Source organism: Eptatretus burgeri, chromosome 10 (genome assembly GCF_056783735.1).
Source record: "Eptatretus burgeri isolate ZD-2024b chromosome 10, Ebu_testis_v1, whole genome shotgun sequence".
Classification (NCBI taxonomy): domain Eukaryota; kingdom Metazoa; phylum Chordata; class Myxini; order Myxiniformes; family Myxinidae; genus Eptatretus; species Eptatretus burgeri.
Genome location: NC_140970.1, coordinates 49385639 through 49413497, shown reverse-complemented (window position 1 = coordinate 49413497; position 27859 = coordinate 49385639). Strand labels below are relative to the sequence as shown.

Sequence of the window (27859 nt, the reverse complement as noted above, 5' to 3'; positions counted from 1 at the left end):
GTACAACGATGAAAGCCAGCGTACTACGACGTATGGCAGTGTTTTTCAGCGTGCTCTCAATGTTTCCAAAACTTACCCATAACGTATTCGACATGTGCCAGCATTTTAGACAAATTTTTCAAAAATCGGCATAAGCTGGCTAAAACGTCAAGGTGTGACTGGGCCTTAATATTAGTAGATTGTCAGCTGAAATTACATAGACTATGGTTGAGAGTTCTTGGTAGAATTTAACTACATCTTCTTCTGGGTATTCATTATATTGAGGGCTATAACAGCACAGGACAGTTGTCAATGGGTTGCCGTGCAGAGTTATCTCGATCGTACGCTCATCGTGACCCACAATAGAGCGACAAGATTTCAAGGCCCTTGGTGAAATAAGGAAGCAGACTCCACCTGGTGCTGCATTCCGCAAGTTCTTCCGTGCCGAAGAAGTTATTAAAACATAACCACCGGTAAAAGTCTCTTGTAGTAGCGATTCTGAATGTTTAAGGATCTATTCCCTCAGAATTGCATGACAGAGACAGAGACAGAGACAGAGACAGAGACAGAGACAGAGACAGAGACTGAGACAGAGACAGAGACAGAGACTGAGACTGAGACTGAGACAGTCTCAGTCTCTGTCTCTGAGACATGGGTGGAGGGAAGAAGAAAAGGCAGAAAGCAGCGAAGAAGGCTGAGAGAAGCAGACAGGGACAGCTCACATGAGCAGAAGACTCAAAGATGGAGAAGGCTCGTGAGGAAAGGAATAAAAGTGTATGAGGGTGAAGAAAGGAAGGTTTCATGAGCAGTTGATGTCAAACTTGTGTAGAAAAGAACATTTCTTCCATGAACGTCATCCTGCCCTCTCGATCCTATCAGCCACGAAGGACGAGGAGGGTGAATGGCAGCACCTCATTGACGGATGCCTGAGGAGGAAGAATCTGAGGCAGAGGAGGGTGAGTCAAATGTCTAGCTCGCATATCTGGGACACCGAAGAGGACTCGCCTACTGGGTCTGGGCACCTCGAGGACTCGGCTGTGTGTCCCATTGTGCCACATCGCCACTGCCCATCTTCCTCATCCATTTTCCTCCGCATTCTCCTGTATATTTGTGTGACGTGAGGGAGAGAAGGAAACACTACTTTCATTTTCTCCATGCATTACTTTTATTTTATTTTCAAGTCCCTTTTTTTTTATTCTTTGCCCCAGAGTGAATGATAGCCAAGTCTTTTGTGTAAGATTGAATAAGAATACCTGTTATGGTTAAATCTGCTCTTATGTGCCTTTTTGCTTTCTTGCTTATAAATGCTTTTAAATGATTACTTGCTTGTGTGTTTGAAATAAATAATTGTTTGTTGTGATTGCCAATCTGTCTCGGTTGTCTTTTCCTTTATTGGTCCAACACAGTGCACAAGTATAGTTCGACGCGAAGTTCTACCCCAATAATTATCTTGCCAAAACGAAGTTTTTGCAAGATATGTTCGTCAGCTTGTATGTTTTTTTTTTATTTTATTATTTTTTATTTTATTTTATTTTATTTTTTTTGTTTGTCTGTAATCATGTATCGATCACTCTGCAGAACACAGTTATCATTGGAAATTTTTGTAACTTCGCATATCAGAGTCCTACAGAGGTCCCTTTCAGCGTATAAAATTTTCAAGGTCAAAGGTCAAGGTCACTTTGTCGCAAATCAGGGGAGTCGACGAAACCCTTATTTTTTGAGTAATTTTGATCGGATCATCTTCAAACTTCATGGGAATATAGTTCATGGTCTGGCGCTCAGCTGATTAATTTTTGGTGGCGATCGGCCTTGACCTTCATGGTTAGCGCTGGAGGTCGAAAGTTTTTGACCCCAAGGTCAAATTTTAAAATCTTAGATACCATATCGAGTAATACCTCATATGAAAGCGCTTGATAAGTGCTTTCCAGATCTGTCAAAAGTTTGACGCTATGACGTCATTTGATGACGCCATGATGAAAAAACGGATTTTTTTCATGGTTACTCTGTAGAATGATTCTCATCGGAATCTCTCGTAGGCAGATATTCCTCAAGGATTCGCTCCTGGTGGATAGCAGCTCTGTTCACCTCAGTGTGACCTCAAAGAAGTCACATGTGGTCACCTTTTGGCAAGATGGTTGGTTTTTATTTTATTTGCTTTGTTAACCAGCCCACACTCACTGTAATGCTCGGCAGTAATCCGAGTGGGTGCTGAGGGCACATGACCCTAATTGACTGGTAGTACACAGGGAAGGTATCACGCGAAGTAGTGTAACCCTGCCCGGATTGGCCGCACCAATTGGTGTTTGTGGTTGCCGGGCAACCTGCCCGGCAACCACAATATATATATATATATATATATATATATATATATATATATATATATATATATATATATATATATATATATGTATGTATATATATATATATATATATATATATATATATATATATATATATATATATATATATATATATATATATATATATATATATATATATATATATATATATATATATATATATACATTAAATATGTTGGAAAAAAATTATGATTGTTATTTTCACTGTGATATATATGTATATATGTATATGTATATATATATATATATATATATATATATATATATATATATATATATATATATATATATATATATATATATATATATATATATATATATATCACAGTGAAAATAACAATCATAATTTTTTTCCAACATATTTAATGCTTGTCCACCACCCGTCTTTATAATTTTCTCCTGTCATTGCTGATTACATTGCTCATTACATTGCTCATTACATTCCTGATTACATTGCTCATTACATTACTGATTACATTGCTGATTACATTGCTGATTACATTGCTGATTACATTGCTGATTACATTGCTGATTGGTATTGGTTAATACCGTTACATGCAGGAATCACACAAGACCTACTGCTTGTAAATGCCAACGGTTTATTCACAGCTTTAACAAGTACAGTAGTCAAAGCACGGCCTTTACGCTTCTAACTTGGAGTCTCTCTGAGGTCCTCCCACACCGACAAAACCAACCATCACTGCCAGTCCAACCGTTCCCGACGACGTCACTGCCGTTTTCCAAACATGAATTCTAAGCATGTGAGTTCTAAACGTACCAGGTAGTACTTACTTTGGACATCACCAGCACCCTCTGTTTCTCTGGCCCACTCCACGTCTGCCTCCCATTGAACCCAGTCGGCCACAAAATATTTGTAGGCCTGTCAAGGCTCTTTTAAGCTTTCATAGCCTCCTTTGAGTAGTAGGAGGAAGTGTTTACTCGATAATTTTAGATATCAGGGTGTTATTGGTCAATTAGATGGTCCACATAAGTGTGCTTCTCCATGGGGGTCAGTGAGTTTACTGGCAAGCTGCAGGGATCTTAGATGCCAGCGACTCCGAATTTTGGATATAGCAGTGGCTGCACTACTTGTCTGCATTACTAACAACATGAGGTAAGCTCGAGCCACTTTCAGTTGCAGATATTTCATGAGACATTTTGAGTGAGACCGATCCAGATCTGGATTGTTTACAATTCACCAGCCGTTTTGGCTTCCTCTTCAACCCACTTTGTTCCCTCCTCCCACCCCCTCACCACACCCACCCACCCACCACAGGCATCTCACAATTTGGGAAGTTAAAAGCCATAAATCCATTGATTTTAAACTGGTTGTTCTATTCACTTTCTATTCCTCTTGACCAGCCAAAGCTCATGGCTCGTGATCTCCTGGACTTGGTGGCCTCTCATGTGCGTCTGAAGGAGAAGGAATACTTCGGTCTACGCTTTGTGGATTCAATGTAAGACTTTCAGACACCATTAAAAGTGTAATATATCCATGATTTTTTTATCACCTTCATAATCAACTGTTAGCCTGTTTGGTGTTCCAGTCTGAGGAACTCATTCATGATGCCTTGATCCCAGGTTCATAATTTCGCAAGCGGTGTCAATTTTTACATTGCCTACCGATGTTGTTCTAAATCATGGAAAAGTACACTGATTTCTACTAGCTTGTCTTACATGTGATCTAGAGTATGATAGGGCTGCTCCCCCATCTATATAACCTCCATTGTCCTGATTTGATGTTTAGCATACTGAACGTTCACACAATCGAGCTCTCTCACTCATTGTCGAGAGTAATTTCAAATGAAATGTGTTCAGTAGATGGAACAAAATGACGTGTGTGTGTGTGTGTGTGTGTGTGTGTGTGTGTGTGTGTGTGTGTGTGTGTGTGTGTGTGTGTGTGTGTGTGTGTGTGTGTGTGTGTGTGTGTGTGTGTGTGTGTGTGTGAGAGAGAGAGAGAGAGAGATCATCCAGCTGGTGATCCGGGAAATCAGTCAATTGCTTATATGTTGAGGTTGTTACTTTAAAAGAAAGGAACTATTTAAAGGTTTACAATTTTAAAAGTTGAATGCAGGATGTTGTAAATTACCATCTTTTATCACAATTCTTAAAAATTATAATATTGTTACAGCCGCGGTGTGCTCCGGTTACCCAGTTTGAGTCCTGTGGGTCGTGTCAAAACAATCACTACCGACAGCTAAGTTCATAGCCATGAGTAAGTTTCTGGGCCTGTTTGCTATGTTACAATACTCGTAGGGCACCACGGAATTAACCCAAGGAAGCGCGGACAGGCACTCGCAACCTTTCCAATCCGGACGATCAACCGTTCGTTGGTTGCCAGCGTAGCCGGAGGCTGGTTTGAGCCAGTTTTCCAGATAGCACTACAACAAATCTAAACCATCAAATAAGGTAACCAGAACTAGCCGAATCCAACCCTGAGAGGAGGTATATTTATTAAAAAGTAAATGGCATGGGAGAAGGAATCACAGAAAAAAAGCAATTGATGAAAAGCAATCACAATGAAAATGTCATGTAATCAATAACCAATTCACCCATTAACCCCTACTCAATTATCGCCCTCGGACAAACCAAATGACCAACGACAAATTCCTTGAATGATTCTTATCTTATGGCCAGCTCTTTCATTCATTATATGAATACAGTGCAAGGGAATACACAACAATATTGGGAGGTTGTTTTCAAACCCATTGGTGTCAAAACCATGCAGGAGTTCTGAAGCATAGATCAGCATGTCGGCCGTTGATTCCTGGCATTACTGCTCTTGCTCAATCAGGCGGTAAGAAGCTCTCCACAATCCATTCTCAACTCCGCACACTCAGCCATTAAAAGCTCTTCTCTCTCTGATATCAGCTCTGCACACTCCTGCACATACTCCTCCAAGCTCTTTCTCTCTGGTGCTCTCAGGCGTAACATCTCTCTGTGTGTGCAACCATTCACTGTGAACAGTGCAAGATCAGCTGATAAGCCTCTGCCATGCAGATGTGGCCTCCCGTGGTGAAGCTAATTGCCGGCTTTCACAATATCCTTTCTCATGACAATCAGCTCCTGACAATCATCTCCACTTTGAACAATGCTGTCATTCCAGATCTGCACATTATCCTGGTGTCTTGAGCTGCAAGCAGGGGTAGACTGATGGTATTCTGGGCCCTCGGGGGGGGGGGGAGGTGTCTTTAGGCCCCCAAGATAAAAATTTTGAATACGACACTTCGTGCGAAATAAAACTTTTCTAAAACAAACATTTGTGAATACATATCTATAATAAAAAATGTCAGTGTGTGTCCGTCCATCAGTCCATCTCCATAACTCCAAAACCATGAAACCTTGTGGCCCCAAACTTTGCATGCATACTAAGAGAACTCCAACGTAATGCACGAATGAAAACTGGGTGTTTGGATTAATCTCAACACCCCTTTTGAAGATAATTGAGGGGGTGCTCATCATGAAAAACCAAAAGAAGCCTTACCAAGATGGTGGCGTACCATCTTGGTCAGCCCTATGTCAGCTCGCTCGAGTCTGAAGCCACCATTTATTTTGGCCTGCTCAACAATGCCTTGACTTGGAACAGACTGCAATGGTTTCTTAACAGTAATTTTTTTTTTCACTTTCCTCACTTATATCATTGAATGCCTCATCATCATACCTTCGAATCGCTGGATACATTGCAATGCTTATATACGCCCGGAGACGCCAGCGTTTGTGGCTTTATTTCATTTCCTCACATGCCATAACCTCTAGAATCTCTTAATCTAAGCCAAATTTCAAAATTTTAATTTCTTTATTGACTTCAGCAGTAGTTCCAACTGCTAAAAAAATAAGTGTTCATTTGTACAATTCGGACATCACTTGACATTTCAGGAGTCTCCAGGTGCATGCTGTTTATACAATTCATTGGTAATCGCTTGCCAAGCCAATCAGTCATTCCTTATGAAGTTTTGTTGGAGTGCTTGCTTGAGTGCTGAAGCCACTTGGCGAGCACTCTACAATATTCGCACTGTCACTGAATATATAGAAAACACACAGGAAACGGCGCTCTGTGTTGAGGTGTGGCAGTGATCACCGTGTTTAACCCTCAACCAGTCAAAGATCCCCATGGGTTAAATATCATGGCAAGGTCATTCTGGTCTTTTCTTATCCAAGCGACAGGTCTTATTTGCTCTTTCCCACCTGTCTCTCTCTTTCCCTCCCTTCACCCCCCCCTTCTCACACTTCTTTCCTCTCCCCTCATGCTGCCTTCCCTTCCCCCACCCCTCCTCGCTCCCCAACCCCTCATTCCCCAACCCGTCTTCACTCCCATGTCATTTGTCGCTCCCCCACCCCTCTTCAGTTTCCCTCCTTTCTCCCCCACCCCTCCCCCCCTAATATACCTGTCAGTGAAGCAACGGGTTGTGTCTGCTTGTGCAGAATAATAATGAGATGGTGAATTACAAACAAATCCAGTATAACGTATGAACCAGAAACGTGTGCACCTTGTGTTGCAGCGTTCAGAACATACATTACATTTCAAAGTGTCAAGGAATGTTAAGTATGTACAATAAGTACATAACATGGCAAACATCATGGCAAATGGCCTGAAGCAGCGTTTAATAAAATGCACACATGGACAAAATTATTATTTCTCCTCGTCATTTCATAACCGCATTAAGAAAAACATTTCATTTCATTAAGATTTTTCCGAGAAAAACAAATTGTCACTTTAGCCCAGGCGTCAGCAACCTAAACCAGGCGGCGGGCCACTGGGCCACGTTCGGGCCACCTCGCGGGCCGCACCCCCCTCCCAACCCGAAAAAATAACAAACACACCAAAAATCAATGATAATAAATGTAATTGTAAATTGAACCTTAAGACCTTCAGCCATCTGAAACAACAACGAAAAAATATTTAAGACCAAGTTAAGTGGACTAGAAGCGAAAATAATTTATTGTGACGTACAGAGACTGATATATGTGGAAGAATCATATGTTCACATATGTTAAATTTGCCGTCGGTTCAGAAAAATGTTTCGTGGGCCGCACCTAACGGAAATCCGGATAAGGCGCCGCGGGCCGCACGGGAGGAGCTTGCGGGCCGCATTTGGCCCACGGGCCGCAGGTTGCCGACCTCGGCTTTAGCCGTATGATGCAAAATAGAGGAGACAGCAAGATGTTTAGATCAACCAAGTCAATTCACACCCTCGTCTATTGGACACACACTGCACATTTCTCTACAAGATAAACAAAACATATGAGTGAAGATTGTTAATAATAGTTTTAGACAAAGAGGGTACAAACCAGTGTGACCACTCCTTATTTTCATAAATGCCAAGGTGAGCCAATGAAAAAAGCCAAGAATTCACAAGGTTTCGGAAAAGTGATGATAATAGAAAACCATGACGCCAAGAAAACCTATAGAAAACCAAGACGCCAAGAAAACCTAGAGAAAACCAAGATGCCAAGGTGAACAACGAATAGCCAAGATCTTGTGAAAAAAGCCAAGGAGTGGTCACACTGGGACAAACCCCGTTTTTTTGTAATGCACATTTATGGTTAATAAGCATTTTCTGTAAAGTTTTAAGTGAACAGCAGTAAATGTTGTTTGGTAAAGCAGGTTAATTGTTTAATATTAATTTTTTTTTTTTTGAGCATGGGCCCTTTGAGGCCTGGGCCCTCGGTCAGTGCCCGAATGTCCGACTGCTCAGTCCATTCCTGCCTGCAAAGCTCTTGTGTACTCATTTCGGAAGGTAATTTAAACAGGAAAAGAACGTAAAAACACACAGCCAAAGGTTTCATGTGGGGTCGGGCACGGGCAACATACAGTGGGGCAGGAAAAACAAACATCTTTCTGCATGTTATAACGATGCATATCTAACCTCACAATTAATTACGTTCGGCTTATTCTAAACAAATATCAATACAAGGAGATAACTGAACTATATTAAGCAGTTTCATTAACCCCTAAGAATCATTGCCGCAACAATATATTTTACGAATATCCATTACTGTACAATAAACAAGTAGAATTGTGAGGAACAGATATGAAAAAAATGACGTGTGTGTGTGTGTGTGTGTGTGTGTGTGTGTGTGTGTGTGTGTGTGTGTGTGTGTGTGTGTGTGTGATTGTGTGAGAGAGAGTGAGTGTGAGAGAGACGAGTGACGATTCTTTTGGTGAGGCGTCCCACACTGACTTGTCATTATATTTTGGTGGAAAATCCACCAAACTATTTCTTACTGCTGATCTATTTCTTACATATTTATTTGATTTGTGTACATTTCAAACTCTGAAAACAATCCTTTTAAATATAATTTAAGGTGAAGTAGGGTAGACGCCAACTGAATGAGCTTCCCTGGAGACTAACCAACCTCAGAGGATTTGTGTTCCTCGACAAGGTAATGCTGTCGTTGACTCAGATATCCTGACTGTAGGAGGTGGCCATTCTGGGTTCGCCAATGGGGAACAATTATCCAAATTCAAAGTGTGTAAATGTGGGATTTGGAATTGCAAAACTTGTCCTATGTTTGTCACAAACGATATCATTAATTGTACAGTAACGGCAAGATCTTACAAGTGAAAAGAAACCAAATAATTAATTACATGAAACACATCCAACTGTTTATTTTATTTAGTTGTAGCAAATATGCGATGCAATCCTGGAGGTTGGTGAAACAATGCAGCTGTATAATATAAGAATGAATGCACACAGGAGCGGCATGAGAAACCCAGATAAAACGACTGGTTATCCACTCATCATTTTATTTATGGATGCTACAAAAACACGAGCCTTGATGTTCAGGGAGTTTCAAAGATAAGCGGTAACGGCCGGAAAAGGATGGGATGGAATACAAAACAATTACACAATTACGGAAGCATAGAGAACTTTTCTGGATTAAAGAATTGAGAACCGCTTACCCATATGGATTAAATTAAGGAATTAGTGATACATACATACATACCACATCATGGCTTAAACATCATCACCGCTGTTTTAACACCTTGCCACGAGACTCTGAGACGCAGAGTACATAATTATGAACGTAAATGTCCAGTTACAGACACACTACAACAAAATGTAAACTAGAACGGTACTCGGTAGGGTGCATACCTCCACCAGGTCGAACAGTTTATGTTTTGTATCCCACTGATAGGCTGGATCTGGATCCGGACCTGAACCAATATCGAATAGGCTTGTTCTTGCCAACTAACCAACTCATCCACCAATTTTTTTCATAATCCATCCACAACGTCTTGAAATATCGTGCTATATATCTTTTTTTGGTCACATATATGGTGAAGAATCACTTTTTAAAATTCTGGGATCCAGATGCAGATCCAGATGCAGATAGAAGATGTCGAGAGACATGTAAAAGGGAGAGTTGATTTAAAAAGAAAAGTTTGAATCAATGATCTGAAGGTATATTTGAACAATCCTGAGACAAGTGATTATTTCAAGCGGCTTCAAACACAATATGTTATTGTTCCAATTGATAAAACAAAGAATAATATTGTATTTGTGTGCAAAACATTCCACATTCAAACACTTTTAGAAGAATTGGGCATACAGACTGGACTCTCAAAGACCTACAAAATAAGTAACGACAATAAAATAGACTTCATCCAACACCATAAAAATCACTCAAAAGCTAGAAGACTATTAGTTCCAGATAAACACCATAAATTACTATTCACTTGCAGAGTACCCGCTCGACGGGCGATCTTGTTCCAAGCATGCAACACGTTCTTCTGATGCATAAATTTATTTGGATGGTGTATCGGCAACAACTCTGAAAACGAAATAATATATATAACCCGGGTTATGTGCATGAAGCATAAACATACCCACTGCTTATAATTCAAAACACCTCACTGCACTGGAAAATGTGCGGACAGGAATTGTGGACCATACTCTTGAACAGAACATTGGAACTGCCAAAGCAGTTTTTCCTTGGCTATTTGGCACAATCTTGGACAGGTCACCACTCTGACCATTTCTTGGAGCACAACTCTGCCACTGATGCTGTGCCCCTCTTCCAGTACACTGGTATTCATTTTGCCATCCTCAGGAGGACGACAAGCTGAATCAACCCCACCTGGTGTTAATTCAGCAGCCAATAAGGCTCAAACTCAGGACCCTAAAATCCCAAGCCAGCCACCATAACCACCAAGCCAACACCAAGCTTGGGGACAGGAATACTGTACTGTAAATGGTGAAGACTTGTAATACCCTCTCCCACCTGGAGGTATGCTACATGATACACATTTACATAGAGAATTTGCATCGCCCCAACCCCCCCCCCCAAACCCCCTTCCAAGACCAATGGTAAAGATAAAAACACTCCTATGCATTAACTGGGGTTGTGCTGATCCTCTGTAGCAACTCTGGATGTAATTGGCCCAGAAATGTAGGAGGAGTAGCGTAACAAACAAACCCACAATCACCGGTCCATGAATTATCGTAAGGATTTACTGTATCCCCAAAAATGTACAAAACCCTTGTAAGATGAGTTTAATCATCACAGGTAGAGAATGTAGTTGAAAACCATTGTCAGGGAGTATTACAGGGGCGAGGCAAATAATTCATAAATACTTTTAAAACTACCATGAAAAGGCGAAGTTTCATTCTCATATTAAAATATTCTGGATCATTGATAATAATACGGGACTTTTGAAATGTCACGATGTGCCCCAGAATGTTTTGCACACATAGGTAGAAACCCCGAGCATCAGCGGCCATCGGGGCATGCTAATGTATATCGTGTGTGTGAGATAAGGATTGTTACCGAAATGGCTCACAGGACTTCTAAAAGAAGTTGAAAGTACCTCCGAGAAAGGGGTGGGTCTCTGTACAACGAAAGAGTTGGACAATTCTCTCGGCTCGTCCAATGACGTGAGAGCCACATGTTCAAGGCAGACTTCCTGAATGGGGACACTGTATCTGGTTTGGGTGCTTCTTATCAGAGATGGAAGGTCATGTCTGGGGTTTGTGATTGCACAGGGTAAGTTTTAAAATAAACTTTTTTAAATGGTGATAGTTACTATTAATCATGATGGGGCTGGGGGGAGGGGGTTAGAGCTGTTATTTATGTCTTGTTTGTTTGATTTTCGGGCAACAAGAGAAATTATATAAGATTTTTGCATGTGTTGCTAAAAGGAGAAGTGTGTGTGTGTGTGTGTGTGTGTGTGTGTGTGTGTGTGTGTGTGTGTGTGTGTGTGTGTGTGTGTGTGTGTGTGTGTGTTTACCACTTGCTTGTATTATAACAGATAATGATAGGAACTCAACACCTCTCGGTCACATCCACAGATATTTCTCATATTTCCTCCAATTTTGTGAGTCTGATTTGCCTCCAGGAACACGATTATGGTTAACCTTATCATGAAATTGCTCCTCTTTCATCGAAATCCTGAAAATTATGTTGAAAAGACTCTTTGACTTGGATTTTCGACGGCAGGTTAAAAGCGCCCCATCTCAGGAAAGTGAATCTCTGAAAATGCACACTCAGCACATTCACAAAGGCCTTATTACCCTTGTTTCCTTGACTCAGCGTGATGAGATGCACAGAGAGAAGAGTCTAGGAACTTGTGTGGTGCGGCACCGATCCACACACCGTGTGGTCATGGTCCTGCTCCCCGCGATTGCTCCCGGTCATCTCGTGCAGAGCTTTGCCACATGATGTCTTGTGTACTCAATCCCAGCACATACACCTCACATGACAAACTGCAAATCTGGCAGCACGCAGGAGAGGGAGAGAGATGACAGAGTAGTGTCCCGGATTTTATTAGTTCTGCTTAGGCTTGGCAGAGCCGCCCCCCCTCCTCCCCCACCTCGGCATGTGTAGATTGGGTGACTGACATCACGTGAGGATGAATGACCTGCCTGTGCTGATTGGCAGGGAGAGGGAAGATTGATGATTTCTCCCTCATGAGCCGGCCTTGCTCCTGGCGTGTGATGGAGTCTCTTATCTGATCACACTGCGGGCTTCTGCACAGTTTGTCCATCCTGTGAGTGAAGTGAAAAAATACAAAGAGGTAGATTGTATATCGGGACATTACAGAGTGCAGGGAGAAGAGGTGGAGGGGAATGGCACCTGAGAAACAGACATTTGGGTGCGAAAGACAAGTCGAGCTCACTAAACATTTTAACTTGACCCTGTCTCTTAGTTACAGCAATTACATCACGCCTATGCTAACATGCACGATGAAATAACTATTCGAAACTATGCCCCAATTTACCCCTTTGACCAGATCCATAAAAATATTCATAAACCACATAAAGTCTGCTCTTAAACATAGCTTGATCCATGTAATCATGAACAGAAATGATGATTTTACTTCTAAATAAAGGATGTGGCATATGGCCTTGCCATTATTATTCGTTTGTGTTGCCACAAGACTATGTTTTGGAATTTTCTGCCAGATTGTTGACTTCAGTGTCCAAACTTGCTGTGATCTTTTTGCGAGATTGTGGAATCACGTTGTTGCTGGCTCGTTGCCCGGTCTCTTGAGGACTGCTGCTGTGCTTTGTTTACAGGGGAATCCAGAACTGGCTGCACCTGGACAAACGGGTCCTGGAGCATGACTTACCAAAAACACCAACCCTCCTTCTCCTGCATTTTGCTGTACAGTAAGACTTTATTAGAATTATTTATTAATGTTTTTAGAAAATTGTTTTTGTTATTGCTATTAATATTAACGAGCAGGGACCAGTGGGAATTCTGCATCAAGCAAAATGTCTTCAAGTCCTCAAACCCCAAGTCTGCAACCCCCACTCCCAACCCCGTCTTCAACCTCCCCCACACACACAACCACAAGTCTTACAACCCCCTCCTCACCTAAAGTCCCTCCACCACAAGTCCACAAATCCCCACCCAAAGCCTCAACAACCCCTCTCCCAACTCTCTGACCCCTCTCTGTCCCCTCCCATTCCAATCTCTACATCCTCCCCCCCTTTATTATTAAGCCCTCAAATCCCCCCCCTCAACCCCAAGTCTGCAACCCACACTCTCAACTCCAAGTCCTCAACCCCCAACAAATCCAAGTCCTCAAACCCCCCTCCATCCCAAGTCTTCAACCCTGTCCCCACCCTGTCTTCAAATACCCTCCTCAATACAAGTCTTCAACGCCCCCCTCTCAACCACCCCACCCCCAGTCTTCAGCGTCAAACCCTCAGCACAAGTCACAACCTCTCCCACAGCCTCCACCCCCACCTTCCCCCTCTTCCCCCTCTCTGTGCCACCCCTCACTCAAACTCTCTGTCCTCCCATTCCCCTTTCTTCCTCAAGTTCTCAATCCCTCCTCCCAACCCTAAGTCTGCAAACCTCCATTCCAACCCCAAGTCGGAACCCCCACTCCTAACCCCAAGTCCACAACCCCTCTAATAGCCCTCTGTCCACTCTCAGCCCCCCCCCACACCCACCCCAACTCTCTGTCCTCCCTGCCTCTTTCTTCAAGTTATCAACTCCACCACCCCCCCCCCAACCCAGGTCTGCAGCCTTCCTACCCCATCTCAACCCAAAGTTTTCAACCCCTCCATCCAACTCCTAGTCCTCAACCCATTCCCTCACCCCTCCTCCAAAGTCTCAACCCCCATCTACCAACTCTGTCTCCTCCCTACCACTCTGTCCTCCCCTCCCCCTTTCTTCCCATTCTTAACAACATTCCACAAGGAACTTTGGCATAGCAAGAGGCCATTTGGTCCATCATTTCATTTCAATCTTTTTTATTGTTCACTTGAAACATGGAAATTTTTCATACACTGCAATTCAATTTTAAAAATGGTGCATCACCTCCTTTTCGCATTGGCATTGTACATGTGCATTGAATTAGGCACAAATGATAGTCTAACACTCTAACAGGAGCACGAAGGAGAATGCCTGAATGATTAAAACATACCTGTGTTGTTCTTAAGTTGCTTCTGTTCCCGTTCATGAAGACCAATGTTAAAAGTAAATAACGACAGAACGTCAAATTCACAACCTCTTCCCCTTTCTTCCCGTTAACAACATTCTTGTTCTTGTTCGTTAACACCAATATTAAAACTAAATGTAAATAAAAATCACGTTTAATTCACAATGTCATGATTCTTCAGTAAAAATGGCAGTTAAGTATTAGTTAAATAATAATTTTAAAAACCACCTTTTAACTTAAGGCCATTCAGAATGGAAAATATAACATGCAAGCGAAACTCCTCTGGCAAAGACCTTTGTAATGAAATAGGTTTTATGGTCCTTGTTCGAGTGGTTCGAGAGAAAATGGTTGGATAGACAGAGGAACAAACAAATAAACCAATGTCACCCGCAGGGTGACCCGTATCTTGCCAAAAGGTGACCACGTGTGACTTCTTCAAGGTCACACTGAGGTGAACAGAGCTGCTATCCACCAGGAGCGACTCCTTGAGGAATATCCGCCTACGAGAGATTCCGATGAGAATCGTTCTAGAGTAACCATGAAAAATATGCGTTTGCCTCATAACGTCACCAAATGACGTCATAATGTCTCAAGCTTGACATATCCAGAAAGCACTCATCGAGGTGTTCAATTTGAGGTACTACACGATATGGTTCCTAAAACCTGACCTTGGGGTCAAATATGTTTGACCTCAGGTGCTAACCATGAAGGTCAAGGCCAATCGCCACCAAAAACTAATCAGTTGAGCGCCAGACCATGAACTACATTCCCATGAAGTTTGAAGACGATCCGATCAAAATTACTCAAAAAATAAGGGTTTCGTCGACTCCCCTGATTTGTGACAAAGTGACCTTGACCTTTGACCTTGACCTTCAAAATATTATGCGCTGAAAGGGACCTCGATAGGCCTCTGATATGCGAAGTTACAAAAATTTCCAATGATAACTGTGCTCTGCAGAATTTTTTAAACGTGATTACAGACAAACAAACAAACAAAAAAAACATACAAGCTGACAAACATATCTTGCAAAAACTTCGTTTTGGCAAGATAACGAGTGGTCATATACCATTACTTATGAAATCCGTCACTCTGACCTTTCCATTTGGATCTCAAAAATGATTTGAACGAAAAAAAACAAAAAAACAATCCTGTTCAAATTCCAAGTCAATCGGATAGGAATTCACGATTTTATGCCATCTTGACCTCTTGACCTCAAAAACAATATGCCTCTAGGTTTTGGTTGGTGAACCAATTCAGTGACCCAATATGCTAATTCTGTTCGAACTCGCAGAATACCCAGCTTATGGGTGGTTGGAGCTTGCGCATTACTTGCTGAAAAAAAGTAAAGTCGGTATTGCAAGAAAACTCAATGGCTGTTTGCGTGATGTGCATTTAAAGGGGGTCTAATGGATCTAAATGCTTACAGGTCTAAAGGGTCGAAGGGATGTAAAGGGTCTAAGATGTCTCAAGGGTTCAAATAGTCTATAATGGTCTCAAGGGATCTAAAAGGTATGTTCCAATCGTCGTTAGGATCTAAAGGGATCTTAACAGTCTTATTCATCATCCACCATGTTTTTGGAGGTCTAAGGGTCTGAAGAGGTGAAAGGATATGTTCCAAGAGCAGTTAGGGTCTGAATTGGTTCAGAGGGTCTTATGGGTTCTAAAGCCTCCAAAAGGTCTTAGGGGTCTAAAGGGTCTTACAAGGACTAAAAGGGTGTAAAGGGTCTAAATGGGTCTAGAGGGTGAAAATGGATGTTCCAATAGGATATAATTAGTAGACGTAATTAATAGACGTCGTCACAGTCCAAAAATATGTAATTAATGGACGTACACATGGTCCAACTCGCGTTCAAACATTTTGAAATTAATAGACATACTCGCATGGGTCGATTGCGGCTTCACATTGACGACCTTCATTATCCACCTGTTATATATATATATATATATATATATATATATATATATATATATATATATATATATATATATATATATATATATATATATATATATATATATATATATATATCTTCTTCTCCTTTCGGCTGCTCCCGTTAGGGGTCGCCACAGCGGATCATCCGATCCGCATTGTGATTTGGCACATGTTTTACGCCGGATGCCCTTCCTGACGCAACCCTGGTCGCCTCTTACGACACAGGGATATGGTACACCTATTTTAACCGGGGTATACACCGGCCCAGTACACTGGTACTCATTTCGCCGACCTCGGAAGGATGACAGGCTGAGTCAACCCCCTGGTGTATTAATTCAGTGGCCCAACAGGGCTTGAACTCAGGACCTTTTGGATCCCAAGCCGCTGCCCGAACCACTGCGCCAACACACCAGGCTATTATATACATATATATATATATATACATATATATATACATATATATATATATATATACAGATATATATATATATATATATACAGATATATATATACATACATATATATACATATATATATATATATATATATATATATATAGATATATATATATATATATATATATATATATATATATATATATATATATATATATACATATATACATATACATATACATACATATATATATACATATATATATATATATACATACATACATACATACATACATACATACATACATATTTATTTAAATAAAACATCCCTATCAAGTGAATTGGTTGAAAATTGATGTATGTGGCCTTGACCTTTGACCTTTTGACAGATTGACCTAAAAAAAACAACAAGAGGCTTCTAACTTGTGACTATCTCACACTCACACTGGCACATATGGACACATGGATAGATGGACACTTCTCCATTTCGTAATATATCTTATATCCACCAAGATCAATGTGTTACATATCCTTGAACCTTTTAATTTTTTTTATTTTTTGTTTCCTTTCATCAAAAGCTACATGATTAATAAATAATCTCTTATTATTGAGATTGGGAAGGAAAGGCATCCATCATGTAGAGAAGGAAAGGCAATGTCTAAGGCCCCAACTACATATTATAGAGACAGAAATTGGCAGTTTTCCACCCACCCTTCCCTCCCAAGTCAAAGATCATGGAAGAGTGAGGTAACAGAGAGAGGTTCGTGAAACAACCAGGGTATGAACGAACAAGAGGACGAGAGATGAAAGGGAAGGAAACATAGGAGAGCAGCACTCCATTGATCTCTGGTCCTATGAACAAATGCTTTGTACTTGTAGACTGTGAGAAGCTCTAATTTTCCAAGGAAAGATCTGGATCGATGTCGGATGTCCAGTCTGTGGCTGGCTTTGGAGGCCAGCTTTGGTGTGTGGTCAGTCCCCGAAATATCATGGTTGATGGTGAGGGCTAGAAGTTCAAGAAATTGAACCTCTTACAGCAGATGACCAAAGACCAAAGTCTCTGTTCCCCACTATTTTGTCCTTCCCTTTCCCACCCCTCTTGTCTCATGCCTCACCCCCCCCCTTGCTGTGCGTTGGGTGTTAGCTTTCGTACGAGCCTTGACTTCTTCTTCTTCTTCTTCTTCTTCTTCTTTCGGCTGCTCCCGTTAGGGGTCGCCACAGCGGATCATCCGTTATGATCCACATTATGATTTGGCACAGGTTTTACGCTGGATGCCCTTCCTGACGCAACCCTGGTCGCCTCTTACGACACAGGGATATGGTACACCTATTCTAACCGGGCATACACCGGGCCCAGTACACTGGTACTCACTTCGCCGACCTCGGATGGATGACAGGCTGAGTCAACCTCCTGGTGTGTATTAATTCAAGCAGCCAACGGGGCTTGAACTCAGGACCTTTTGGATCCCAAGCCGCTACCCTAACCACTATGCCAACACCAGGCTGTTCATACGAGCCTTGACAATGTAGACAAAAAAAACTAGATAGGTGGGTTGGTTTGATGAACTTCGACAAGGTAGAACTTTGAGATTATCCAGGATTTAATGATCTGTTCCATCTATAAGACCAAAGTCTAATCATTTCCAGATCAGTAGAAAGAGAAGCAGCTGCTGTCTGCCTTGCAAAGTTACTGTATGACACAATGTGAAGTCATTTGCAAAAAGGAAGAGTGGGTTTTCCAGGGCATCAGAGAGGTCATTTATACATGAGGAACAAGACTGGGTCCAAAACACTGCCTTGGGGAACTCCAACTTCCACTGGGAGAGGGAAAGAGAGGGTTCCATTGATGGCAACACAATGACTACGTGACTGGAGGAAGTCAGAAATCCAGGAATGATAGTAGCTTTCTTTGCCATAGGCAGAGTGCTTGGCAATGTAAAGCAGGATGCCAGACTGTGTCGAATACTCAAGATATGTCCAGAGAGAGAGAGAGAGAGAGAGAGAGAGAGAGAGAGAGAGAGAGAGAGAGAGAGAGAGAGAGAGAGAGAGAGAGAGAGAGAGAGAGAGAGAGAGAGAGATCCATTGCTGAGAGAGCAGCAGAAGCATGTCCAGAGTTGAGTGACCAGGATGGAAGCAAAACTGATGGTCAGAGTTCAGAATGTTTGAAAACAAGAAAAACTTGACATCAGAAGTTATGATGGATTCCATGACTTTGATTTTAATTGGAAGCAAACTCAATGGCCAAAGGAATGAGTCCATTTGGTCACTTGACATGCTTAGTACTTATCTTACTAATGCTGTGAATCCCGGTGACAATCACATGTGCTGTTGTTTATTTGTCTATTGTCATCTCGAATGTTTTCGTGATTCATATATGGTGGACGTCTTCAAATGCCCTACTTTATGCACAACCTCCTTGGCCCTTAAGGCCTGGTCACACCTTGACGTTTTAGCCAGCGATGGCAACGTATTAAAATGTATGTAAAACGCTGGCTTACGTTGAACTTTTGATGTTTTTTTTTAAAGATTCGGACGTATTCATAGCGACTTGGTCTTATGTATAACGCAATGGTAACGGACACAGAACGTTTCGTTGTGTTATAGATAACTTATACCAACGAATGCTGAACCTGTTGTCGGCCTACACAACCGATGCCCAACGATAGTCTAACTTAGGCATAGCACGTTGCACGCATCGCCGACGATGTCGTGACGTAGCCTATTAAAAGGCTGACGCACAACGATTCGAATCATAACTGCCGTAGAAATGGAAGTGTCAACATCGCGGTCACACCTTGGCGATCTTGCCAGCGTATGCCGACCTAAGAAAAATGTGTCTAAAACGTTGGGGCACGTCAAATACGGTATGAGTAAGTTTGGTATACGTGAATAGAACGCTAAAGTACGCTATCATACGTCGTAGTAAGTAGAGTACGTCAAGAAATTTTAAACATGTTCAAAATTTTACGACGTACTCGGCGTATGACACACGTTCCGCATGTGATGGGGATAAGTTTTACACACGATATGTGGACGCTTACACACGTCCACAAAGGCTACTCATAAGCTACTCATAAGTCGAAACACGTCGCGGTAATGTCTTTTTTACGCGAAACTTATTTCTAACTTGTGTTTGACGTGCTTTGAACCAATTCTTTACGTAGTCCCAACACACATCGACGTATGTAGACGTATTCCAATGACGTCTTCCGGTCGACAAAAAAAAATAAATTAACGTGTTTCTAACTTACAACTGCCATATAAAGACGTGTTCCCAGCGGTTTTGGGAATTGCTATATAAAAATGGTGTTCATAAAAGGGGAACCCAACAGTGTTTTCGAGTCCTTTTTGAGTCGATGTCCATGTCAGCAGTAACAGTAACAGTATCAGTATCAGTATTAGTATTAGTATTAGTATTAGTATTAGTAGTAGTATTAGTATTAGTAGTAGTTTGTTCATGTTGGCAGTAGTAGGTGAGTGTGAGGGGGAGGGTGTGGGTTATGATGGATCGTCCTTGCGTTTAACGATTTAACGATTTAAATGATAAACTCAACGATTCAAATGGCTGCATCTCCACTATTGAAAGTAGACGCTTGCGCTCAACAATTGGATTTTTTTACACTCAACGACTTTTAAACGGTACCACTCAACTATTTTCATTGTTTACAATGAACGATTTAAATTGCTGTCACTCACCTTTGTTTTTTTGACGCTGGGTTTGGAAATTTGAAGCGTTTCTTCTGAACATGTTAAAACGCTCAAACTCGACTATTTTAAATAGACACTGCCGATGGACAATTGGAATCATAGCCAAGCTAAACATCGAAGTGTGAACATCCTCGTCATGCCGAAGAAAAGTTTGAAGAATGCTGCAAATAAGTGTCGTGGCCGTGGCCGTGGACGCTGACGCAAGGACGATCCATTATACCGACGTCTTTCAGCCTATGAGTAACTTAAAAGTAACGTCTGTCGACGTGTGGCAACGATCGCGTAACGTGCCAACAACACGTTAATCATAGGTTAGAAATAAGTTTCGGGTACGCTAAACATTACCTCGGCGTGTCTCAACTTATGATTAACTTACAAGTAGCATGTGTTGACGTCTCTCAACGATCGCAGACCGTGCATACAACTTGTGGCCAGCGCAGCGGAACATGTGAGTCATACGCCGGCATACGTCGTGAAATTTCTAGCATGAAAAAATTTGAGGACAACCAAAAAGTACAACGTTTAAAGCCAACATACAACGACGTATGGCAACGTACAACGACGTATGGCAGTGTTTTTCAGCGTGCTCTCAATGTTATCAAAACTTACCCATAACGTATTTAACGTGTGCCAGCGTTTTAGAAAAAAAATTCAAAAATCGGCATACGTTGGCTAAAACGTCAAGGTGTGACCGGGCCTTTAGTCCGAGACAATGTATGACAATACATTCCAGACAGTCCTTTTTCTGTGAGTCATTTATTTATGACATTCCCTACACCTGGATGGGAGGAAAGGGGCAGGGAGGAGTTCTTATGAGAAAATGAAACCTGAGAACAAGAAAAGAAAGGGAATGTGATGTAAAATATGTGGGGAGAAAACGGAAGAGGTTGAGAATTGATTGGAAGATGAGAAGGGAGGGAAGGGGTGGAAAGGGAGGGGAGGGGTGGATGGAATAGGTGAGGGATTGAAAATTACACCACATTGCCATACATACTAAATAGATGGTCCCCTGATTTTTTTTCATCCCTGTTGTAATGCATTGACATAATCCATATTGTTTCTGAATTTGGAATGCGATTGCACACAACATACAGGTTCCTTTAGCCAGCTATGTCGATAAGTGCTTGTTCCCGAGATAGCTCACCTTCCATTGTTTAAATGTTTAGAAATCGATTAGATGCGCTACGGATCGATTTAATAGCGAAGGAGCGAACAATGGAGACGTCCCTCCCCCTCTTCTGCACAGAGGAAGAAGAGCCCTTCCGTTCCGTGATTCATGACGTCAACAACTCCCTCCCAGCCGTGGTTGTGCGGGGCTTGGATCACGAGGGCATGAGGCACGCCAGGCGCGGGGGAGGGGGCGGAGAAGGATAAAGAGGAGATCCTTTCTTTGTTCGTGTGCGAAGTGGAGAAGTGGTTGTTCAGCAGGCCGTCGAGTCCTGTTTGGCTTGGGTTAGGGTTGAGGCTTTCGGAAGCTTTTTGCTTCTGCTGAGTAGTTGTTCAGCAGGCCGTCGGGTCCTGCTTGGCTCGGGAGAGCTTTTTGCTTCGAGCTGCTTTGTTTGGAAGAGAGTTGAGCTGGTCGCTCAGCTCGAGTTGCGAGTGCTGGCTTCTTCTTCTTCTTGGTTCATGTACAAGGACCTGTCGACTCGGAGTTATCCAGGCGGCGATCTATATTCTGGGCGATCGGTCGGGCTGACTCGACTTGCGGCTCCGTCAGAGCGGTCAGTGAGCGGCCGACGCACCGGCCCGTAACAGTGGTTGTCAGGAGTGCAATTCGGCCCCCTCCGCCTCCGTAGCAAAATAATTCACGGAGTCGGATCGGGTTTTCGGAACAACACCCCCCCCCCCCCCCCGTGTCCCCAAATTACGAGCGTTTATTAATTTTATTCCCAGCACGCAAAATGTTCAGCCAAGGCGAGCTGAGCCAGGTGGGTAGTGAGGTGGATGTAGAGTTAATAGAATCCATGGTCCGGGGCGGTTCATTTTATTATAATCGCACCACGGATTGTCATCAGTGGGAGCGGCCTGTGCAGGAACTTTACCGGCAACCAAAATCGGAGTTGCAAAATGGCGGCGTGGCCGTACCTCAGCGCGGCACGAGGCGTGAGCAGGCTGCTATTAATCGCACAACGAACGGCTTAATACAAGGTGGGGGCTCCCAACCAATGATTCAAACCATATGGTCAAGGCAGGTGATGCAGGCGAACATTGGCGGGCTTCGGGCACAATTGGAGGAAGAATGGGAAAAACGAAAACACAATTTGGAGTTGGAACAACTGAAGCGAGAGGTAAGAATAGGCAATCAGGACAGAAAAAGGCTCAAACTGATGATAAAAATGAAAGAGGATCGCCTGGAATACCTAAATAAATACACGCGGGAAATGGACGAAGTGAGGAGGGAAGCATGCAAAAGAGGTGAGGAGGTGAGAGAGGAATTAGAAAAAAAAGCTTCTGAGTTACAGAAACTCCAAAGTGGAGAGAGGGAATTACAAAACGAACTGAGGATGTTAAGAGAGGAAAGAAAGAGAATGGAGAATGAAACGTTCAGGAACCACACTGTGCAGATCGAACAGTTCGAAGCAGAAGCAAGATTAAAGAACGAGATGCAAGAAAGAGTATTGAAAGAAACAACGAGATTGGAGAAGGAAGAACATGAGAGACAGTGGGAAAGGAAACAAAAGGAAACACAAAAACAACTAACAAAGAAAGCAAGGTTGAAGTACGCGGAGATCCTGAAAGAACGACGAATGAAACGGGAAAAGAAGATCGGCCAATTGAAAGAAACGAGGATATTGGAGAATGAAGAACATGAGACGGTGGGGTAGAAAACAAAAACGATATGAATTTGAAATGAATCAACTCGAGGAGAGAGCAAAGATGGAGTCCACAGAGATAGAAAACCTCCGAAAAGATAATGAACAACTAAAGGGGCTCAGAGAGGAAGAACGACTCAAATGGGAAGGAAAATGGAGCCAGGAAGAAACGGAAATAATAATCGAGGTGACTGAGATAAAACAAGTGGAGGAGAAACTACAGGTAATTGACGAGCACACACAGGTAGGGGTAGTGGAGGACAATGGAGGTGAGTTTGAGGAATGTGCTGGGACCCGATGCAAGCAGCAAGATAGCCTCCTTCAGGAACGAGGGGAGGGACTGTGCCCCCTTGAGGCGAATCGCGACGAGGAGAGTCCGGTCGAGCCTTGCGAGGTCGAGGGGGCGAGTGCTGTGAATGGGTGCACGCGGAGCTTGGGGGGTATGGAGACCCCGGGAGCGCTTGAAGTAACGCAAATCCCCAGCGTGGTCGTCCCAGTGTGTGTGTGGTTACGAGTGTGGCGAAATGCGTGCTGGAGAGCATGCATTGTGTGAGTGAAACCCCGTGTTTAAGTGTTATGGCGTGTGTAAGCGATTCCCCGTGTGTGAGTGAAACGCCGTGTATGGAAGAAGCACGATGCGTGAGTGAAAAGGTGTTCAAGGGAGAAGCGCCGTGTGTGAAAGAAACCGCGTGTGTGAAGTCGCGGTATGAAAGAGAAATGGCGGTTGGTATGCGAGAGGGCACACCCACGTGTCCGAGTGCCATGGTGGAGTGTGTGAGCATCAGAGCATGTGAGAATGTGCGCGTGAGAGTGCGACAAAGACGGTGCCTGACAAGGAACAAAGGCCGAATAGCAGCCGTAGCTATATTGGGGACCGTGCCGGATTGGCACAGCAGCGCGCGCGGGGTCCGTACCGTGCTACGCACGAGGCCGCCACGTGCACACCTGCGCGAGTAAAATGCAGTCCGGAAACGTCCGCGGTGGATGCAAGCCGATCCCGCGGACGGACAAAAGCTAGGCTGGATTGGGAATTTGATTCGGATGGGTTCTCTGGGCGAGTGTGTTTGTAAAGCTCCATGTGGCCTGCGCCGTGCGTTCTGTTCGCAGAGCGTGCGAAGCGGTTTCCCCGATGCGCTGAGCGTACCCCGGCTTGCGCGAGAGATCGCGCAGGTTCGGGGTGCGAATGACGTCATCGGAGATTCCGCGGCGCGGGTTACGGACGAGCAGAGCACATGTGCCCGCGTGGGGAACCCCCCGAAACACGGGGCTTGCTTTGGGATGCGCAATGACGTCGTGACTGCATGGTTGGAATCCGGCAGGAGAGGAATCCCTGCCGGGAGTTACCGTCCAAGAAGGGACGAGGTGCGCGATTCGCGAACAGCTGCCATGACGTCACAGGCAGGTTACGAATTGCCGCGCTGGTGTGCGCAGGGAAAAAAAAAAGCAAGCCTCCCCATTTCGAGTGGACACGAGCCCCAGGCAGAGGGTAGAAGACCCCCTTGCGAGGGGGCACAGGAAGTACTAGTTAGGGGGATGGGTTAGCGATAGTTAGACTGGCTTCATGGGGCAGGGACAAGGCCTCATGGAGCCCGTGGAATGGATTAGTAAGAGGGATTTCAGTTTAGATTTAGGAAGTGGGAATTTTTGGATTTTTGGAGACATGGACAGACTGGAAATGTGTAGTGGAGACGTAGCTTAGCTACGTAGAGTAAATGGAATGTGCATGAGTTTTAAGGGATGACGAGGGAACACGAGTTAGTTAGGGGATTTAATTCGGAAGAATGGCAGTGTGGAGTGTTGGTGTGAGTGGAAAAGAGTGAAAAGTGTACAATGAGTGAGTATGGGACAGCAGGCCCAAGTGTGTGAGTGGAGCGAATGTAGTACGCATGGTGCGATGACTGATTGGGGGGAGGAGTGATTCCCACCCAAGGGACCCCGGGGTCAGTTTAATGTTAGCTAGTGGGTTATTCAAATTTATTAAAAGGAGGTCGTTTTGTTAGTGTCGAGAGAAGGCACGAAACCCGTTTTGAGGGGTGCAAGGGTTCATGGACCGGCTGGGAGCGTGGCTGTGGAAAGGTGAGTTTTGTTTAGTGGGCACCCCGGGCACCGGATTAGTCGGCCAGAGTAGGCCAATGGCCCAAGAGGGGCCGGGATAGTGTAGTGGGCACGGGCGACCCGTCGGAAACGGGACCCGTAGCACCAGAATGCCATGGGGGCAGTGTATTGGGCACAGGCGACCCTCAGAAAGGGACCCGGGGCATCAACACGCCACGTGGGCATCGGAGGGGGGGAATGCCAGAGAGGGCAACCCCCCCGCGTTTATAGGGAGCAGCTAGGCTCGGAGGCAGCCTGCGGGTCTGGGGGTGCCATGGTTAGAGTTCAGCAGAGGGGGAGTTCCTGCCAGTTGAGCCATGCTGCCCAGCCAGGAAATTGTGCAAGCGCACGAATGAAAATTTGAGGGCAAGGCCCAAATTTATAATGGACACCAACACAGGCGACGGGAATCATGGTTTTTAGAACTGATAGTTTTAAAATGTGAGGCGTTTTTGGAAAGCCCCGGGGTAGTTTCAGGTTAATGAATGTTAGGTTAGATAGGATATGTACCCCTTCGCACCATCCATCCCTTCGCTCGTTGTAGGCCGCTGGACTCACCTTGGTAGATCGCTGAGCTCTGAGGAGGCCATTCTGAGGCTTCGTTGGGCCTCGAGACAGGATGCTAGTCTCTCCCTATTCCCCTCCAGAGAGGGAACGTAGGGGTTGGGAGTAGGCTCGGCTGACAGGATAGGATAGCCAGACAAAGACAATAAAGGGGATTAGGGAGACAATTATAAAAGGGAAATAAAGAGGGGCATTCCCCTGCATCAATGAACTTTGAAATGACTTTTACCTTCTCCCCTTTCAAAGATCACAAGTCCTGGGCCATGGTTAAGTAATGGATAAGTCAAATGAAAATTGTAAATACGTGGAACCTCACCTGCATGTTTGTTTTAGCGCCGGCAATTTTAGTTAAGTTGTCTGAATGAGTCTGAGAGAGTTTGTTTTGTTTGTCACGCAGCACATAAGGTTATTTATTTTTTGGGACACATATAAAGAAATGTCGCACTCAGGGATCCGAAGACAGAACGGACTAGGGGAAAACTTACACATGCTGGTCACACGAAAATTTGACGACTCGGGACGAGTCTGTAAAAAGGGGAGGGGGTGGTGTTACGAATTTGGAATTCGATTGCACACAACATACAGGTTCCTTTTGTCAGGTCAGCTATGTCGATAAGTGCTTGTTGCCTAGATAGCTCACCTTCCATTGTTTAAATGTTTAGAAATCGATTTAATGCGCTGCGGATCGATTTAATAGTTAGGGAGCGAACAATGGAGACGTCCCTCCCCCCTCTTCTGTGAATAGGAAGAAGAGCCCTTCCGTCCAGTGATTCATGACGTCAACAACTCCCTCCCACCCGTGGTTGAGCGGGGGATGGATCACGAGGGCATGAGTCACGCCCGGCGTGGGGGAGGGGGGAGAAGGATAAAGAGCAGATCCTTGCTTTTGTTTGGGTGGGGAGCGGAGTTGAGGGGCGTCGTTCAGCAGACCTTCGGGTCCTGTTTGGCTTGGGTTAGGGTTGAGGCCTTCGGAAGCTTTTCGCTTCTACAGAGTTGTTCAACAGAGCTCCGGGTCCTGCTTGGCTCGGTAGGCTTTTTGCAGAGCTGCTTTGTTTGGAAGAAAGTTGAGCTGGTCGCTCGGCTCGAGCTGCAAGTGGTGGCTTCTTCTTCTTCTTCTTCTTCTTCTTCTTCTTCTTCTTGGTTCGTGGAGCTCTTTGTTCTCCATTCTGGTTCCCGGCTTGGTGCGACTCGTCGACCTCTTCTTTGAGGTGGTTCCTCGGGGAAGCGGCCATCGACAGGAAGGATCGGTGCCTCATCTCACCAGCGCGGGAGGATTCGCGGGAGCTCGGGAAGGATCGTGGCTCACGGCAATTGGATCCAGATCGCTCTCGCTGGAGCCCGGGTCCGAACAACTTGAAGACCACACGAGGTGGAGAGGTTCGAGATAGATTCTGGGTTTCAGCTCACCTGTCCTCCGAGCTGGAGCTCATTATTTAAGGCCTCAGCCACCATTTCGTGTGTGTGTGTGTGTGTGTGTGTGTGTGTGTGTGTGTGTGTGTGTGTGTGTGTGTGTGTGTGTGTGCGCGCGCGCGTACGTGTGTGCGCGCGCGCGTACGTGTGTGCGCGCGCGCGCGTACGTGTGTCCGTGGGCCCTTCTAATAAGTAGAAAATTGTTAAGTGCTTTGTGTGCTGTAAATGTTTGCATCGCATTTTGTAAAGTCGGTATAGTTCTGCCCTTACGTGCTTCCCTAGTTCCCCATTATTATTAATAAATACCCCAATTGTTAAATGTTTTCAGCTCATCGCGTCGATTCTTTCATTGACTGAGCATTTCCTGTGTTGGGAGTTAGAAAGCCATTGGTTTGCTGTAAAAGGGGGACATTTGGACCAACGGTTCTTGGCGATTAAGCCGCTCGGAATCGCGCAAGGGACAGGCTCGCATCAGCGGTTTGTTCCGTACGAGTTCCGTCGAGGGTGGAATATCCTGGTAGTTGGATCACGTGGGTATTTAGGTATATTGAAGCTTTGCAATCGACCCTACCCCACGTGATCTGCCGATTGGCGTATTTCGGTCTTGTACAAGGACCCGTCGACTCGGACTTATCCGGGCGGTGATCTCTATTCCGGGCGATTTGTCGGGCCGACTCGACTTGCAGCCCCGTCAGAGCGGTTGGCG

At 44.1% G+C, this 27859-nt stretch overlaps 1 protein-coding gene across 6 annotated transcripts in view; it reads left to right on the top strand.

Moving 5' to 3' along the window:
• LOC147018519 (FERM domain-containing protein 4A-like) overlaps window positions 1–27859 on the top strand; it is a 370473-nt gene that overhangs the window by 85649 nt on the left and 256965 nt on the right. For 4 of the 6 annotated variants that reach the window (XM_085898238.1, XM_085898235.1, XM_085898236.1 and 1 more), the window contains exons 3-4: window positions 3702–3796; window positions 12860–12952. In XM_085898238.1, the coding sequence (XP_085754364.1) occupies window positions 3702–3796; window positions 12860–12952 (188 nt within the window). Of the gene's footprint in view, window positions 1–3070; window positions 3101–3701; window positions 3797–12859; window positions 12953–27859 lie in introns of those variants that run through there. The other 2 variants (XM_085898239.1, XM_085898240.1) reach the window with 2 other exon arrangements.